The sequence below is a fragment of the Lepisosteus platostomus genome, chromosome 11, assembly GCF_059453375.1.
Source record: "Lepisosteus platostomus isolate fLepPlt1 chromosome 11, fLepPlt1.hap1, whole genome shotgun sequence".
Lineage (NCBI taxonomy): Eukaryota > Metazoa > Chordata > Actinopteri > Semionotiformes > Lepisosteidae > Lepisosteus > Lepisosteus platostomus.
The window spans coordinates 48559867-48576506 of NC_142621.1; the positions used below are offsets into that span (position 1 = coordinate 48559867).

General features: G+C 50.0%; 1 protein-coding gene and 1 long non-coding RNA gene across 12 annotated transcripts in view; both read right to left on the reverse strand.

The window, feature by feature from the left end:
• Nucleotides 1–6615, reverse strand: part of LOC148652945 (uncharacterized) — a 50242-nt gene extending 43627 nt beyond the window's left edge. For all 3 annotated transcript variants that reach the window (XR_015925485.1, XR_015925483.1, XR_015925484.1), the window contains exon 1: nucleotides 6559–6615. This is a non-coding gene — a long non-coding RNA (uncharacterized LOC148652945). The remainder of the gene's footprint in view (nucleotides 1–6558) is intronic.
• A 751-nt stretch (nucleotides 6616–7366) lies between these two features.
• The window catches only part of gcgra (glucagon receptor a), a 52507-nt gene continuing 43233 nt past the window's right edge, over nucleotides 7367–16640 (reverse strand). For 7 of the 9 annotated variants that reach the window (XM_088600237.1, XM_088600236.1, XM_088600241.1 and 4 more), the window contains 5 exons: nucleotides 15534–15603; nucleotides 14452–14540; nucleotides 14225–14363; nucleotides 13668–13709; nucleotides 7367–13556 (listed from right to left, as the gene is read on the reverse strand). In XM_088600237.1, coding sequence (XP_088456363.1) covers nucleotides 13239–13556; nucleotides 13668–13709; nucleotides 14225–14363; nucleotides 14452–14540; nucleotides 15534–15603 — 658 coding nt within the window. In that variant the 3' untranslated portion in view covers nucleotides 7367–13238. The remainder of the gene's footprint in view (nucleotides 13557–13667; nucleotides 13710–14224; nucleotides 14364–14451; nucleotides 14541–15533; nucleotides 15604–16640) is intronic. The other 2 variants (XR_015925489.1, XR_015925488.1) reach the window with 2 other exon arrangements.

Genomic DNA, 16640 nt, shown 5'->3' on the forward strand with positions numbered 1-16640 from the left:
GACAGACCAGGAGAGTGTCAAACAGATAATGACACACCGATGGCCTGCATGTACCTGAGGCTCTCAGACTCGCTTGAGCTGCAGCCTCATGGTTTCAGCCTGAGACTCTCTGCCTCAGTCTAAAGGTCACGAATCAGAGCCATGGACCATGCTCAAGTCTGAAGCTCAGGCATTCACAGTTCAGAAGCCTTTTTACATTGCAATGTGTTGAAAGCCAAAAGAAAGGGAAAACAAAGGACTTGTAGTTGACATCAGGCAAACTGACAGCTCGTCGCTGCCTCCGGGCTCTGCCGCCTGCTCCGCTCGGAGACGAGAGGCGCCCCGGGCCACACAGCTGACCCCAGTCTCCCGGACACGCCCCCAGCTGGCTCACCTGCGAGGACTGAGCTCGTCCAGGTGTTGATCTCCCGGCGAGATCACATAGGATGTCCAAGTCCCCCCCCCCCTCCCCTCCCAAAATCCCCAATCCCTTCAGGAGACCTTGGGTTTCACCCTTCAAAACTGATCTGCAGCCTCGTCAGGCTCATTAACCATGCTGGGTGCCCGTTGCTGTTTGGGAAAGTGACAGGTCTGGAGCATGCACACCCCTTAGCGACAGAGACGGTAGCCTTGTGAGACATGCCCACGTCTGCAGGAATGAGAAAGGCTGCCAGGACCATGTGAGCAGATAAACCAAACTTTGAGACAGTGAGGGGCAAAATGTCAGGAAGGAACACAAAAATATAAAAGCTTTTTCCTCTGCATAAACTGCTGGAAATCCCAGCAGTACAATCATGTAACATGCAGTCAAATCAGCACAGTGATTTCCGGAAAAACTGACGTGCATTTCCCCCCCCCATAAAGTCACCAAATTACATGGATTTGGATGAGCCGGTAGAATTATTCTATCCTGGACGGAATTTGCCCAGTGTGACGTAGGTCTCCCTAACAGCACAGCCCCAGGGCTCCAACACGCCCCCTGCAGTCACATCACAGTGCTTTCACACAGTGTAGCACAGCCCAGTGCCATCTACAGGGCACTGGGGGCGACGCCCTACAAGTCATACGACAGTATAATACATAGGACAGCTTGTGCAATACCTACTGTCCCACACAAAGCATGCACAACCTGTACCATGACACTGTGGCCCCAGTACGTCCTGAGGTCTGGCTTCCCCATTCTATTTCTTCTACCGCTGCACAGAGCAACACATTTTAATACCTTTGTCTTCTTATAACTTGACAGGTAGTGCGTGTGTTCTGCGCAAATGATTAAGTACTAAAGCTTCCGAGTGGAAGATAGCAGGAGAAGATGAAGATGGACTCGTTAGATTGTTATATTGTGACTGCAGGCCACAGGCATTGCCAGCTCTTCAGCTGATCCCCACACGTGTCTTAATCTGCTCCAGTGTCCCCTGCCTGATAGGCATCTATTGTCATCTCTGCTCAGTGGACTCAACACTGCCTCTCTAGCTGTTCAACCACCTCTTTCATGAGCTGCAGGGCTGCCACTGGCCCCAGCGGGCACCTGTCCCTTTCTCTCAGGCTGCTCAGGATGTCTCCTGATGCCCACTGTGATACAGTCCCTGTGGGCCTCAGAGGAGCCACAGGAACCCCCTGAACAGAAACCCATCTGTGCTGAGCCTCGTGAGCTGGGCTGGGGACCAGGCATGAGCTGCTATCAAGTACTGACTGATCTAAAGATCTAAAGCCTAAACCTAGAGACTTGGCTTTCTTGCTGCTTTTCAATTTTAAATCTTTTCAGCTCTCGCTTTTCGCCTGGTGCTTGAGAAGTAAACCCCAGGTGCTGTGGCTCGGCGGATGTTTGTCCAGGGCAGTGGTTCGTTCACAAGCAGAGGACCTGTAGCTCATCAGCCTGGGCAACGAGATCTTGAGTCACTGCTGCCAGCCGCAGTGCACTCAGTGTAAAATGTCCTCAATCTCGTCTAGATTCACAGGTTTGAGAGAAATGTTGCATCACACTTGCCTTATATAATGGCTATTCACACACAGACAAAAGGAAAATGGGAAACACCCTGCTGGAGTGAACTCCATCGATTGTTACCAGCCTTCGTAATATATCCCTCTGCTGACAACCAGTGCTGAATTTTGTGAGCTCTGCACCTCTCCGACTCTCTCTGCAACCCTCAAATAAAATGCTTTCTGTCTCCCTGGCCCCCTTTGCTGTCTTTGTTTGCACAAGGGGAGGTTGCGAGATGAAACGAGCCACTGCTGTGTGTCTCGTGGAGGTCCCTGGGCTAATTCACCAGCACTGATGTCTTTAAAGACATTGACCGCAGTTTAATGGATCGTACTGACCCCCAGGCTGCGCTCCCTTTCCGGGCGTGTGTCAGCTTGAAGATTGGGACAGAGCCAGGCACAGCACGGGCAGGTGTGGAGAGGGTAACCCAATAGGACCAGTTAGCTACCAGCATGACCACTCCAGGTGTCCTGGCACTGAGGCACAGGGCTGCAGCTGTGATGATGCATCATTCCCTTGCCTGCCTTACAGCTCACACTCCAACCTGAAGCAAGACATGCTGTATCTATTGCTGTGTTATCCAAATCCTGTGCTATTCTAAAGGATTGCACGGACCCTTCATTGAGATACACGTCAGCACTGCTGTGGTCGTGTGGGTTTTTGATTTGATTGAACGCCTTCAGAGTCGTTGAACTATAGAAATGTTCTGATCTGTGTGCTGAACCAGCCCGGTGTCCTGACAGAGTATCTCTTGCTCTCGGAGAGTACAGGGAGAGAGACTGTACTGCTCTTCCTCTCTACTGGTGTCATAGCTGACCTAAGGAGACCAGCTGAGTGTGCACGGAGGAGTCTAACTGGTCACTGTGTACAAACAGGGGCCCTGCAGGCCCAGACTCATGTGTTGCCACTATAGGAAGCCTGATGTTATGTAGGTCATTAATACCACTGGAACTGCTGAGGTCACAAACGTCTCCTGCTCTGACCCAAACACAGTGGATTGCATGCGACATGCAGTGGGTCAAACTGAAGCCACAAGCTCAGTGTGCAGTAATGACATGATCAAAGCAGTAACATTTGCATTCTCATGGCCATGTCTAGAAACCTTTAGGTTTATGAACAGCTCCTGGTCCCAGGTTGTAATTCATGTGCCCTGGTCCACATTTCAGGCTCCATCCCTGTCCAGACATCTCTACACTGTCACCCAAACCAGCTGTGCCAAAACTGGTACACCAGCCTGCCAACGGATCCTCAGACAGGTACTATCCTTCCTCACCCTGTGTGCTCATGCAAATGGCTTGCAAATTTCATAGAACCCTATTCTGCATCCTGTATGAGACCTGCTGGGACTGAAGTGCCATTCTGGGACATCAATCACATTGACAGAAGGGCACTAACAGCGCACAGAGAGGAGCAGTCACCACCAAGACGCCTGCAGCCACAGGACCAGAGGGAGTAAACATGCCTGACTGCAGAGTGTTTACTGTAGCATGTGCAGAGGAGATAACTCCAATGTGGAACGGCTCCACGGAACAAGATGAATTAAGCTCATAAAGGCAGCTTGTTAAATCACTACATTAGTGATGGAGATGGGGGAGGCAATTTCTTTATAAATAATTAGTCACTGTGATTACATAAGGAAAAGAAAACTCATTTGGGACTGAAATAAGTTATCATCATTGACACTAAAGACAGGATTCATCAATAAAAACTTAAAACCAAGCGGATGTTGGTGTGTTGAGTATGGCTACAGAGATAACATCCTGCAATTAATGAAAAAACCAGCCTTTGTTGCTTTGGGCAGTCAGAGCTCTGTGAGCCAGCCTGCCCACCATCGCCGCCCTACTGCCCAGCTCCCCCAGGAAACGCCAACCTGACCCAGGAGCTGAGCGATCAAGAGCCTCAGGGACTGCGAGCACAGTACAGGCTGGCTTGACCAGGATGCTCGGTCAAGCCAGCCTGTACCGGTCATTTCGCAGGCATGTGGAGCTGCTGGGGTGGAGAGAGACCTGCTCTGGTCAAGGTGGGAGGGGGGAGGGTGTATCAGCTAATTCTCTGTGAGAGTCAGCATACAGAGAATAAGACACCAGCACAGCGATCGCTGGGCTAGTGAAGAAACTGGCCTGGCAGGAATGATCACACAGAACTGCCAGACAGGTGATGAATAATTCTGTTCACGGCGTGCAAACAGGGTCCCCTGGGATTTGTTATGGGATCGATCGGCTGCGGCTGATTAGCTTGTGCAGAAGCTGAATGCGGAAGGGAGGGAGGCCCAGAGGCCCGGAAATTGAAATGCTGGAGTCCAGCAGGGTCAGTTCACACTCGTTGAGCAGCACGAGGAGGAAACATCCAGACCAGACACGTCAGGCAAGTCAGGTCCCCAGAATAACTGTCCCAATGTGTGTGCTGGAGCTGTAACATACCATCTATACCAAGAGCTGTTGGAGGGTAAACATCTTGTTTTCATCACGAACAGTCCCTGCCTCCACAATCTCTAGTGACCTTGATAAAATATATAAAAAAGATGCCTTTTATAAAATGTTACGCATGCAACTGCTTGTTAGGCTGTATGTAAGTCCTTAATAAGACATTTAAGGCAGATTTTGCCTTTTTAAGATGTTAAAAGGACAGTTGAGAAGAATAGAAGCACAACATTCACCTCAAAGCTTTTAGAACCCATAAAGAAGTCATTATTTATTTCAGATAATCATGCTGAAAACTTGCAAAATATTTACTTTTGGCTAAAAATACCCAAAGCCAATGAACTGCCCATAGATGTAAGATGGATTTAAGTTCTGTTTACAAAACTCCATAAACAGCATCAGGACAGAGTATATTCCCAGCCTTTGCTTGAGAGATGGAGGCTTCTTTAAGAACTAACTTGGTTTCTATTCTTACGTGTGAATTAACAAGGAACGTGCTTAAAAACAAAGACACATTTTTTTTTGTTAAACTGTGCAGACTGGGAAGTAGAAGTCTGAAAAACATAGAATCTAGATCCTGAAAAAAATCACTCAAACTGTTTAACATTGAGAGATTCCTGTTGTTGAAAGTAAGACAGAAGCCCAGACAAGTAGCCTTAAAAGGAAGCAAAGAGAACAGTTTGAAAATGTGCAGTTTTCAGCCCTGAAAATTGTCTTGCCATAGGCTTGCCGAGACACAGACTCACAAGATTAACCCGAAATTCCAACAGTGTGAGCATTAAATCTAAAACTGCTTCCAAAGAGGCAGGAACAGAAGCAAGAAATGGGAACCAAAAAATGCACCCAAAACATAACACCAACGCTCGTTTGCTCAGGTGCAAAGTCATGGCCATTGGCCACTCATGAAGCCCAGGTGCCCGATGGGAAGGGTTCATGCTGTCCGGGACAGAGCCGTCTGGAAGGGCTTCTCCAAACAGTCAATGAAAATGTACAAAAGGTGATGCTGGTCATTCTTTAAGTGGATAACTTAAATGTTTGTCATTCACAACAAAAAAATAAAATGAGAAGGCACTTGCATTTCAAAAGAAAGCATGAGGTGTCTCACGAGCAGAGGAGGAATTTCAAACTTGACTCCACGTTCCTGCTGACACAGAGGGCTAATTAACTAAAAGGTCTATTGTAACACATTCCTCACAGGCTCCAAGATCACCTGTCACTATAGGAGATGGGGAACGAGCTCCACAGCAACACCTGGCTTTAAATACAACACCATTCAGCACTGCCTCCCACAGAGTAAACATGAAGGCTAATTTGCTAATTGCCAGCCTTCAAGGGTGGCTGTAGGCTGTAATGAGCTTAATAAAAATATGAGTAGTGACTTCCCTTCATGGGTAATCAGCAGCACTGCATAATAAGCAACACTTAAGTGTTATTATAACTGGCTCACACATTCATTTGAGAATAATTTTAGACTGTTAAAATAAATAAACATCCCAAAACAGAGATTCCATTAAAGACTAAAGCCATTACTTCTCTGGGTTTTCAAAACACGAATCTCACTTTGTCATAATTAGCCATCTCCGGTACTGACATTAAAACATGACAAATGCTGGTGGTGCCGTCCACAGTGTTGGACAGACTGGCTTTTTGTGAGCAGGACTGCTTGAATGGTTTCCATTCCAGCTGAGCTCTAAATGACTCACTGGATGTACCAGCTGTAATTACAAGACACTCCACTGCTTGATGACCCTTCAAGGCTGCATGTACACACTGCAGGACTGTGGCTCTCTGGGATCTCTGACAGAGTCGATCCCTATCCCTGAAAGCTTCTTCCTCGGCAAAACCTGGAGTCACAGGGGTAACTGACAGCGATTCTGTGGAAACTGGTTTGCCTCCCAGCAGGGATGTCCTCTGGCTACAAGACTAGAACACTGGCAGGTTTCATCAGTCAAAATAAATCACTGCCATGAGAGCTGTCTCGTGTTTTCCCTGGTGTGAACTTAGACTCCTTTGATATAGTAACTGTTTCTAAAGAAATTATCCTGACATAAAACGTATTTTTGCACTGTCATGTGATATTAGAGGGAATGCATGCATGTTATTTTGTAGAAATATTCACTTAAAAAAATTAAAAATGACAAATACTGACTCTAGGACAGCTGTTTTTCTGCAGTTTACCTTGTGTTGTTGGGCTGTCATGGCCCCCCTCTGCCGAATCTCCTGGACTGTGTACCAGAGGGAAAACCACACCCTCACTTCCTGTGTAAAAGTACTTCAGCACAGGAAGTTCAGGTCACATGAGCCCCCGCATCCACTCCTCCTCCTGCAGGTTGCAGTTGGAATGGCAGGTAGGAGAGGGCGGGGCATGGCTTCTCTTGTCTAGAGGCCATTATCACACAGTCCAGCCCTTTCTAAGATTATATTTGAGCTGAGACCATCCTTTTTTTCCCAAAAGATCAGTGTGCGCCAATGGAACCTTAAAAAATTAAGACAATACACTGGCATGGTTTGGTGGTGGTAAGTGCTAATATCACACAGCTCTTGGGTCCTTGGTTCAATTCCAGCTTGTGGTCCTTCCGTGTGGAGTTTGCCTGCTCTCCTTGTACTGATGTGTTTTTTGTAGTTGTTGTATCAGTTCAGTAGACTGACTTTCTTTTCTAGGTTTCCATCATGAAAACTGCTAACTTTGCAGGCCGGGGAAATTGCACCTGTAATATCCAGCATTCATGGCTCATTATACCTGGTGTGTAATGTGCTGTGCTGGAGCTGTGAGTCCTGGGAGAATACTGCATTCTTCCCACAGCTTGGTCTGGAGCCCTGTGGCGGCCAGACAGCCTCACAGCAGCTCTTCCGTACACGTTTGCCGTGGTCCCAGAGGACAGCAGCCCGTGACAGAAGTTTTTTCAAAACATATTTGTGCCTCAGAGTATAGTAATGGGTCTGATTACTTTCCATCCATTGGAAAAAAGTTTAAAAGGACAGCATCCTTATTTTATTTTTTTATTGGAATTATTATTTTAAAATAACTTCAGTGGCAAACAGAATACAGACAACATGTTGTCACACATCTAGGGAGGTCCTGATGACAGAAAGTGGAGCTCAGGGTGTCTCAGACACCCACTGGGCACGTGCAGCACCATGGTGACAGTCGTCAGGGCAACGCACGCACACACCGCTGACACACCCCATCCAGGGAAATAGGAAGGAAAGGTCAACAGTCGCCCAGCTGTCCCTCTTCCTGTCCCCTCTCATTACAGCACATGTCATTTATTTATATCTCCTTGTTTGCTCGCTTTCTTAACCGCTCAAAAGTAACTTTTGTGTGTGGTGATTTTGCACTTTGGACATTGTTTTGATTTGCAGAACACTAATTTCTCCAGGTCTGCTTGACAAGGAATTGTTTGTGCCAACAACCGCCTTGCAGCTGCAGGCCTGCTGCCCTCACTGGGAGGCCCCGCTATGAGCAGGGCAGACAGGAGGGGAGCAGCCGCCTGCCTGGCGTAAGGGTGCTTCTCCTCCTGAGGGGCCTCTCCAGTGGGATCAGCAGCCCCATCCTGCTGAACAAGCCAGACCCCAGCTCTGTGTGTCCTGAGGCCAGAGAGCGGAGGAGTGCTGGAGGACAGGGGGATCGCTGAGCTCCGCTTTCACATGGCAAGTAATAATGATCACTAACAGTATCAGATAGTCGGGAACAAATGGCACACATTAGAAAATTAACAGAGAACAGCTCCATCAGAGTTACACAGTATACATTCAGATGCACCGCATCCAGTCCAGATGCTGGTTTCTGTGCCTCAAGTGGCTTCAGGAACTACAGGAATAAAACCGACCAGATAAAGCGGAGGAACATGAGTGAAGCTCCAGACAAGGAGAGGCCATCTGGCCCATGCTCTTCCTTTGTCTGCATGCTAGCTAACGGATACCGGAATTCCCCGAAAATGGGCGTCCCAGGCCCAGGCTAATCTGGAGGGGTGGAATCCCCTGCTCCTGTCATGCTGGATGTGCAGGTCCGGTGCTGCCTCTTTCACACAGGGGGGGAAGAGGGAGCAGTCTCACTGTTCTTCTTTGGCTTTTCAGGTCAGCTACCAAACCAAGTCGACAGGCCAAAACGCCTTTGAAATATAAGTCACTCAGTCGTACAAAGGCTGTCTGTTTTTCGGAGGCAGCAAGATGAATCAGCCCGTGACGTTGGAGTGCTAGTGCACTAGCGCTCTGGAGCGCTGTGTGCCTCCCTGCAGTCAGGACAGAGCTTGCGATGGAGGCTGAGAGCCCCTTCCTCACCTCAGCCCATCTCCTGTGTCATGCTGTGAGCCTTACTCCACAGCAGGGTTGGAGCTGGTGAAAAGCAGCTCAGAGCTGTTGCTCCAAGTCTTCTCTCTCCCTCTGCTCTCTCTTTCTCCAACTGGTCTCCCCCCATCCCCGCCCTGCCCTGTTACAGTCCAGATGTTGACGAGCTGTGCTCATCATCCTGCATTGTCTTTCGGGGGAGCAGAAAAGACAAAAATATTACCAGAATGATCAAGACCCTGGCTGCCGTGGAAGAGTCTGTTCAATTTCTCCTTGATCCTGAGAGTTTGAGAGAAGGTTAAATTCTTTTAAAGGCATTTCACTCAAAGCCTTGGCCTTTAGCAATCCACTAATCCCTAGGCAGGTGAATTTCAGCATCTATTTTCCCTCACAAAAGAATTAAATTACTGGGAAGGCAGTACTGGACTGCGTTTGCTACTTTTCCTCTCAGTGCATGTAAGGAGAGGTTATAAATAAATACGCAGTGTTCTGTATATTGTTCCTCAGGCCACAGATCGCTCCTCCTAATCTCTACAGAGAGACGCAATGAGCTGGACTGATCTCATCTCACCGGAGTCCCTGAACGTCAGTCTTTCCCCCAGCATGTCAGCAAACCCTTCAGTCCAGTTTGTGGCCCGTATGCTGAGGACCACGTGACTGTTCAATTAGCTGCTTTACTGCTCTTCAGCTGCCATAGTGATCAAGCTCATGAGCAGAGAAATAATTACAGAAAGGCCTATAGCCCAGTTCATGAAGGAGTTGAACTGGAAGGTCCGCAGAACACGTGGACCTGCTGCAGAGTCTGCTGTACCTACTGCTCCCACAGTCTTCTCCAGGTCTGCAGAGGCTGATGAGGAAACATCAAGCAGCTCAGTCTGAGGATGAACATGGACTCTCCGAGCTGCCAGTTGCTGCTGGAGGGGAGTCATGTTCTCGGATTTCCAACAGCCCCAGGGAGCTGTGGGTTACCTGGAGAAGGACTGCATACTCATCTCTGCTCCAAGCGAGCGAGCTCTCTCGTCAGGCATGCCGCTGTCAGACCCAGCAGCCTGCTGCGTGGGAGATCCTGCTTCTAGGATAAGATCTCCACTGGAGATTCACTCATGGTTGTTTCTGAAGCCACTTGATATTACAAAGAGCAACAAAAGCGTGCCTGTGTAGCCCAGAACCTGACTCATGGCACAGGATACAGTTAATAAAATCACAAGGCAACACAACTGCGTGGACACATGCACCTGCCTGAGAGTCAGAACTGAAGAACTGAAGCAAGAGAACACTGTTTATGCTGGACTATATATATACATATTTACATATTTATGGTGTATAAATTAACATTGTGCAAATAGGCTTACAAATTCATAGTCTTGTCTTTCTGTTTGTACATTTAAAATGAAAAAGACAAACCTCAGATTACATACTATTTTGCCCTCCACTCCAACGTCTTGACACAAAACTCTTCACAGCTCAGTCTTAACAAGAAGCGATGTTCAGTCCCACTCTGCAGACGCTGCACCCCAGTATCACTGCACAGAACACCCCACCCCAGTTCCACTGTGCAGAACTAACCCACCCCTCCACCCCACTGATACAGAGTTTTTCACATCACCAGAAGAGGCACCATGGGCTCCTCCTACTATGCTCTGGACTCTGGTCTGTTACCAGGGGCCTTAGGGCTCAGAACCCCAGCTCAGGCTCTGCTGTTGCATCTCTTACAAGGGTGCAGTGTTTCACCCTGGTCAATCCAGTGCAAATCAGGTTATCACTTTTGGGGCTTATATACTAATGCCCCAGCCTGGGGGAGCCTAGACGTTAGCTCAGGGATTCAAGACCTCTCCTTTGCTCTCTCCTAGTCTGGGCACAGCTAGAATTGGCCAGTTTGGGGTCACAGACTAATGCAAGACTCTACACCCTTGGTTCATTAATCACTGGAAACTTTTGAGCTGAGGAAGAAAAAATGGCACTTTAAATATTAACTCAAATGCTGGTGGAGCTCGGAGAAGCACTTCCTTGGAAGTGGAAGGGAGTTTCAGCTGAAACTCTGTTGAGCTCCTTCCTGGGCAGTGCAGTAGTTTCATTTAGCTGCCAGGCTGACAGACGCACCTTCAGACACAAACGCACCAGGACACTAACCTCCCTGGCCCTGGTATTGGATGAGACGTAAAAACCGAGGTCCTGACTCTCTGTGGTAATTAACAATCCCAGGGCATTTCTCAAAAAGAGTAGGGGTGTAATTATTATTATTCTATTGCAGCACAGCTTGATGCGCTTCAGTCGGCTGCCATCATCCTGTACAGCTACATCTCTGAGCCTCCAAACCCTGCAGGAAACCTGACAGCCCAGTGTGAGTGCGAGTTTTGAGTGAGGCAGCAGGCACTGCTGCAGGGGCTCGGGGCTCCTACCAAAAGCCTGCTGGCTCAACACCTCCCCGCTAGACCTTTGTGTGATCTAGGAGAGCAGAGGGCAGGCATGCAAACTACAGTTCGCAACAGGACAAGAAAGTTACTTTTTCTTAAGAAAGTGTTTGCTTAGCTTGCTTAAATGACAGGATTTAAAGTCTGGTAAGTGAGGAGGAAACACAGCTGTGCAGGAGGTGACTCATGCCATACTGGACCACCATGATACATGTCAACAGTTAAACAAATTCTTGAAGAGCTTTGCTTATCCAGTCAACCGCTGTTGGAGAGCAGAACAGAGGGAGCAGTCTGGCAGCAATTGATGGAGGACAGAATGTGTGCGTGCTGGTCTTTTGGACAGAAGGTTGCATCGCCATCTTGAACAAACCTGCATCTCCTAATTCATCTTGTTAATCCCCAAGCACTGGGAGATGACCTCTAGTCACTTGTGCCCTGTAATTCTCTCCTATTCTTTTATTCTGCATTTCACTGTAAGTGTCTAGGTCATTAGCAAAGAAGCTACACTGTAGATGGCTGAGAGCAGTGCTTCAAGGTCAAAGTGCTTGTTTAATATGTTTTATGGCCCAGATGTTACTTATTCGAACCTGTGTCATGTCAGTACCCCCCTGTGACTGGGATTCCCTAGAGCACACCTGGAAGAGTGCTGCAGGGGTAGAGCTGGAATGAGTGGGCCAAGGACCTCTCAGGCTTGCTGTGAAGTCAGTGAGAGATGCACCACTTCTCCAGTCAGCGTTCCCTCTCCTGCTCGGCACTGTGAAGCTCAGAGTGGCCGAAGAGTGTCTCTCTTGTGTGGGCACAGCCGCTGCTGAAAAGCCATGTCTTAAAACAGTTGATGATTCCAAACTGGGAGGTAAGATTTTTAAATGTTAAGCACACACTGTCTTTCTCTATATTGGAATTCAGATGGATGGGAGGTACGCTATACCACCCTCCCTAACATTTGATCATGCTTTGAAAGAAGCTGTTCCCCCATTAAAACCACAATCATCATCCTTAAATAGCAAAACAATAAAAATTCACCAACATTCACCAACTTTCTTTGTTACAATAAGAATATTTTAAAAATATATATTTGACAACATTTGACGGTTCGTAAAGACCTACCTGTCCCTGAATGGAGCTCTCAGGCTGCTGTGAGAGCACCCCCCCCTCCACAGTCTGCTGTGAGAGCACCCCCCCCCCCCACAGGCTGCTGTGGGGGGCTCCAGTGTGAGAGCATAGGCACCCGGCAGTCTCTGTCTGCCCCTGCCCCTGTCCCTGCCAGCTCTCCCAGGCCTCCAGGACCCGGTGAGTCTCCGGAACGCTGCAGAACTGGGTTCAGAGCTGCTGGCTGGTACCACTCGGCAGCAGCACGAGCCCCCCTGCCATCGCTGCGAGACAGCGGACAGCTCGAAGAGGAGCCGAATGGCGACACCGCACCCTCGCCGAGGCCAGGGGCTGGGAAGCAGTTTGTTCGGCTTTATTGTACAGGCTGCCAATGGTTGCGATTTCTGTTCGTCCATCCCTTACACTGCTTTCATGAGTCAGTCCAAATCGATTACAGACATCTCCTTGAGTAACAGACAGCACACACGGGACCGGCTGGGATCTCCTCCTCACACGCCAGGCTGCGGCAGAACCGGTGCGTGAGTCTGCAGGAAGCCCCCGGAGAGAGAGGAGAAGCCTGCCTTCTGTTCGCGGCTCTGCTGCTCAGTGAAAAGGCCATCGCACTGCGACACATAGGCCCGGGGGCCGCCAGCAAAAACCCATTACTTTTGCTGTCGCTGTTTTTATTTTCTTGTCTTTATGATTGTTTGAAATAGGCATTGGCCTTTACAAAAAAAAATAGAGAAGTAATAATCGTAAAAACCATAACAAGAATACAGCCTCGTCCTGGAGCTCCGGGGATCTGTGTGGAGAAAACAGGCACAGACGAAGGAGTAAGTGTCTTTTACCTGTGGATCTCAGAGCCACCAAGACCAGCGCAACCCCTCATGCTCCCTGCCCCCAGACCGGGCTGCCTGTATGGGTCTCTAAGGCTGGGCAGCTGCACTCAGGTCGTATAAACTCTGCACGTAGGGCTGCTAACCGCAGGCAGGCCCAGCATGCTCTGCTGCGGCCACGGCTAGCGGGCCGCTGCTGCTCCAGCAGGGATCCCTGCCACAGGGCTGCTCAGGGTCAGAAGTTGCTCTCGGCGCTCTCTAGTGGGAACTCGTAGCAGTGCGCCTTGTCTCCGAGGCTGCTGCTCTCCTTGAGGGTGCTGGTGCAGGCAGCCCCCTCCAGTGGCGCCGGGGGCTGCAGGCTGTGCTTGCTGTGGCCGGTGCCGTTCTGGTAGCTGCCCACCAGCTTGTGCTCCTCCCCCGGGGCGGGCGCGGCCCCAGCAGCCGTGCTGCCGTTCCTGACCTGGGGCGTCTGGCTGTAGGTGTGCCTGTACTCCTCCTCTATGTCCCTGCCCAGCTTCCACCGCTTCCACCTCTTCAGCAGCTCCGACTGCACCTGCGCCGGGAGGGAGAACCGCTTCGGTCAGTCAGCAGCACGCAGGTCGGACACAGAAACACAGGACAGGCTGTGCTGTCTCAGCCGGGAGGGGCGATGAAGAAAGCTCACCTCCTTGTTGACGAAGCAGTACAGGATGGCCACCAGCAGACCCTGCAAGAGCCACACAGCAGTCAGGACAGCTGGACTCACTCTCACTTCCAGCCTTTGCAGTTGTTTATACAAGTTCTGTTTTGTGGTCTCGACACATAGAGATTGCATTCAGAGCTACAGATATGCAGATATCAGAGCTACTTGTGTATGAAGCTACTCTACTGTGTTGATTATACTGTATGTGGTACTTAAAGCAGTGAAAGTGTGGAATGAGGAGACGGACAACAGCAGTTTCCTTTGCAGGCTGGTCTCTGTGAGGATGCTGGCAGCTGTCTGAGCTGGGAGGTGAGAGGATTAACAGCTGCACTCTACACTGTCGGTTTGGTGAAGAGCCCCAGCTGTGGAATCTTACAGGGCTCTGACTGTGCTGCGCACGAGCCTGTGGCACTTTTATACAAAGGTGCCGTGCAGCTGTGGAATCAGACCATCGACCTGGAGAGTGTGTATGCAGTGTGCGGTGTCCCCTGTGCTGGGGGCTGGGTGCCCTGGGCTCCGTGCGTGGAATGCTGGCTGACCTGGAAGGAGGAGGAGAAGAGCTCGAAGAAGAGCTTGACCAGGCGCAGGGAGCCCTGGGCATGCTCGTCCGTCACGAAGGCAAACACCACCTCGTGGATGCCCAGGAGGGGGATGAGAGTCAGAGTGGACTTGGCCAGCCTGTTGGCAGAGCGGAGAGAGCAGGTCACAGAGCTGACTAAGAACTCCTAAAACTGCACGGCAGTGTGGGCCTGCAAGGAGCACTCACCGGAACTTGTAGTCCGTGTATCTCATCTGATGGGCCCTCAGCTTGGACACCAGGATCTGTATGATTCGGATGAAGATGAAGAAATTGATCTGCAAGGAAAAGGGAGGCACGGAGGATCACTAGTGAGTGGATGGCCCAGGATGCAGCTCTAGACAGGAGCCCTGAAGAGCAGCAGTTTGGAAGGCTTGGTTATGGTGGTTGCTATGTTTACCTCCACCAAGGTAAACTGAGCTGCAAGAACAAAGTAATAGAAACCCACCCTCCCCCAGGACAATCCCTGCGGGCTGTGTGTGTCGGCAGAGGTGAGTCCTGGCTGGACTCCTGTGACACTGGTCAGAAAACCCCATCCCACACTGTGGTGTGCCGTCTGCTCACGGGGCACTGACTCCAAGTCACTCTCTTCCCACTTGTGTCAGCAGATTGGTCCCCTGGGGTTGTTAACAGTTCACAGCTGTCACTGAGGGAGCTCCACCAGCTAACAGGCTTTGTTACCAGGAGGTTCCCAGTTCAAGCTCCAGCTGTGCCTTTGCCCCGAGTCCCTGAGTGGGTTGTTGAACCTCCTGTGCTGCAGCAGCGGCTGGTTGTATCCCAGTTCCCCAGACCCTCTGCTAGCTATTCTGGAGAAACGTGTCTGCAATCCTTCCGATAAGAATTCCTCCCTATTTTTGTGCAGCGATGTTTGGAGCCACGCGGACATCAGCACAGAGGAATGTCCCGGGCCGGACAGCAGCGACAGAGGAAGAAAGCCCTTGTGCCGAACCCTCCAGAGGCTGGACACACGGCAGGCAGGAAGCTTGCTCTGCACACCCATCCACTGAAACCCAGCACAGGACTTCCTGCGGGAAATGTGTGCCGGAGCCGTCACGGACGAGTCAGGCCCCCGCTCCAGACGGCTCACTCACGGCCGCTGCGTGCTGGCGTAGGCGTGACGTTCAGACAGCAGTCTGTCCAGCTGCGGCTCGCTGAAATGCTCGTCTTCCGTCAACGTGTTTGATACACTGCATACACCCCCCCACGAGTCAGCATCCAGTCCCGGAAAAGCCAAGAGGAGACAGGGAGCCCGCGGACGCTCGGACACTCACCAGGATCGCCAGCTGTATCGGGGAGCGGATGACCCACCAGACGGCCATGTTCAAGTTTCTCTCCCAGCACCTGCGTGAGGAGAGAGGCTGGCATCACTCACACTGCAGCTGCTCATCTCCTACAGCACCCAAACACAAGCTTCCTGCCTTCCCTCGGCAACTCCATGTGTCCAGCAGAGCCAGGCAGACCAAGAGACAGGTACAAGCTCCCGCCGAGAGAAGAGGCGAGTTGAGTCTGTAAATGGGGGTGCCTACATTGCTCCGTTGACTTTTACTCTTATATGTGCTGTTCAGAAGGCTGTAAATGACCTTTATTTATTTGTGAGTTTGTTCCTAGTGTCAGCAGTACTGGAGAACTGCTGTCATGCCAATAAGACCCATTTGAATTGGATAAACATTGGCATAGTCACATAGAAAAATGTGTTTCTCTGGATCATGGAATTAGATAAAAGACAAATATAAAGTTTAAAAGTTAACCTTCACTGTGGTAAAAAAAGGATTTTGGTGTTTTTTTTAAATACACTTCACCTCACTTGGCCAGCTCAGCACTGCTGCGCACATCTCTGCTGACCTTTCAGAAACCCAATATGAACAGATAACTGCAGAAGACACGAGAGCTTCTCTGTTGTCCTGGAGCTCTGATATCATGCTCTGCAGTGAAGGCCGCTGCCTTTAATTTGACAGGTTGGGGTGTAAGTCCATTATTTACCCACATGTTCCTCAGAAAATGCCTTCTTAGCCAGTTAGTAATGCTTAGTAACTTAGCAACCATCTTGGCAGAATTCATCGCCCAAAGTCCATTGTAGGAAACACAGGGCAAACGAATACCATATAAACTGTGTTATTAATCTGCAAAGGGAACCAGGGAGGTGTGACAGGAGTTTGTTCTGCACTCGTACGGCTTCCAGAGCCGTGTTACTGTGCAGAAACAGCGAGTGGATGGAGACCAGCCAGCGCACGAGCGAAGATTTGTGCACAGTGCGAACGCTGCAGTCGTGCGCAGGACACTGGTGCTCCAGGTCTTGAAGCCTCAGCTTGTTCTGCGGGGTGTGCGCAGTCCACGACTGGGGCTGTTGCCTTGCCTGCTCATTCCTCATGGCTGGTAAT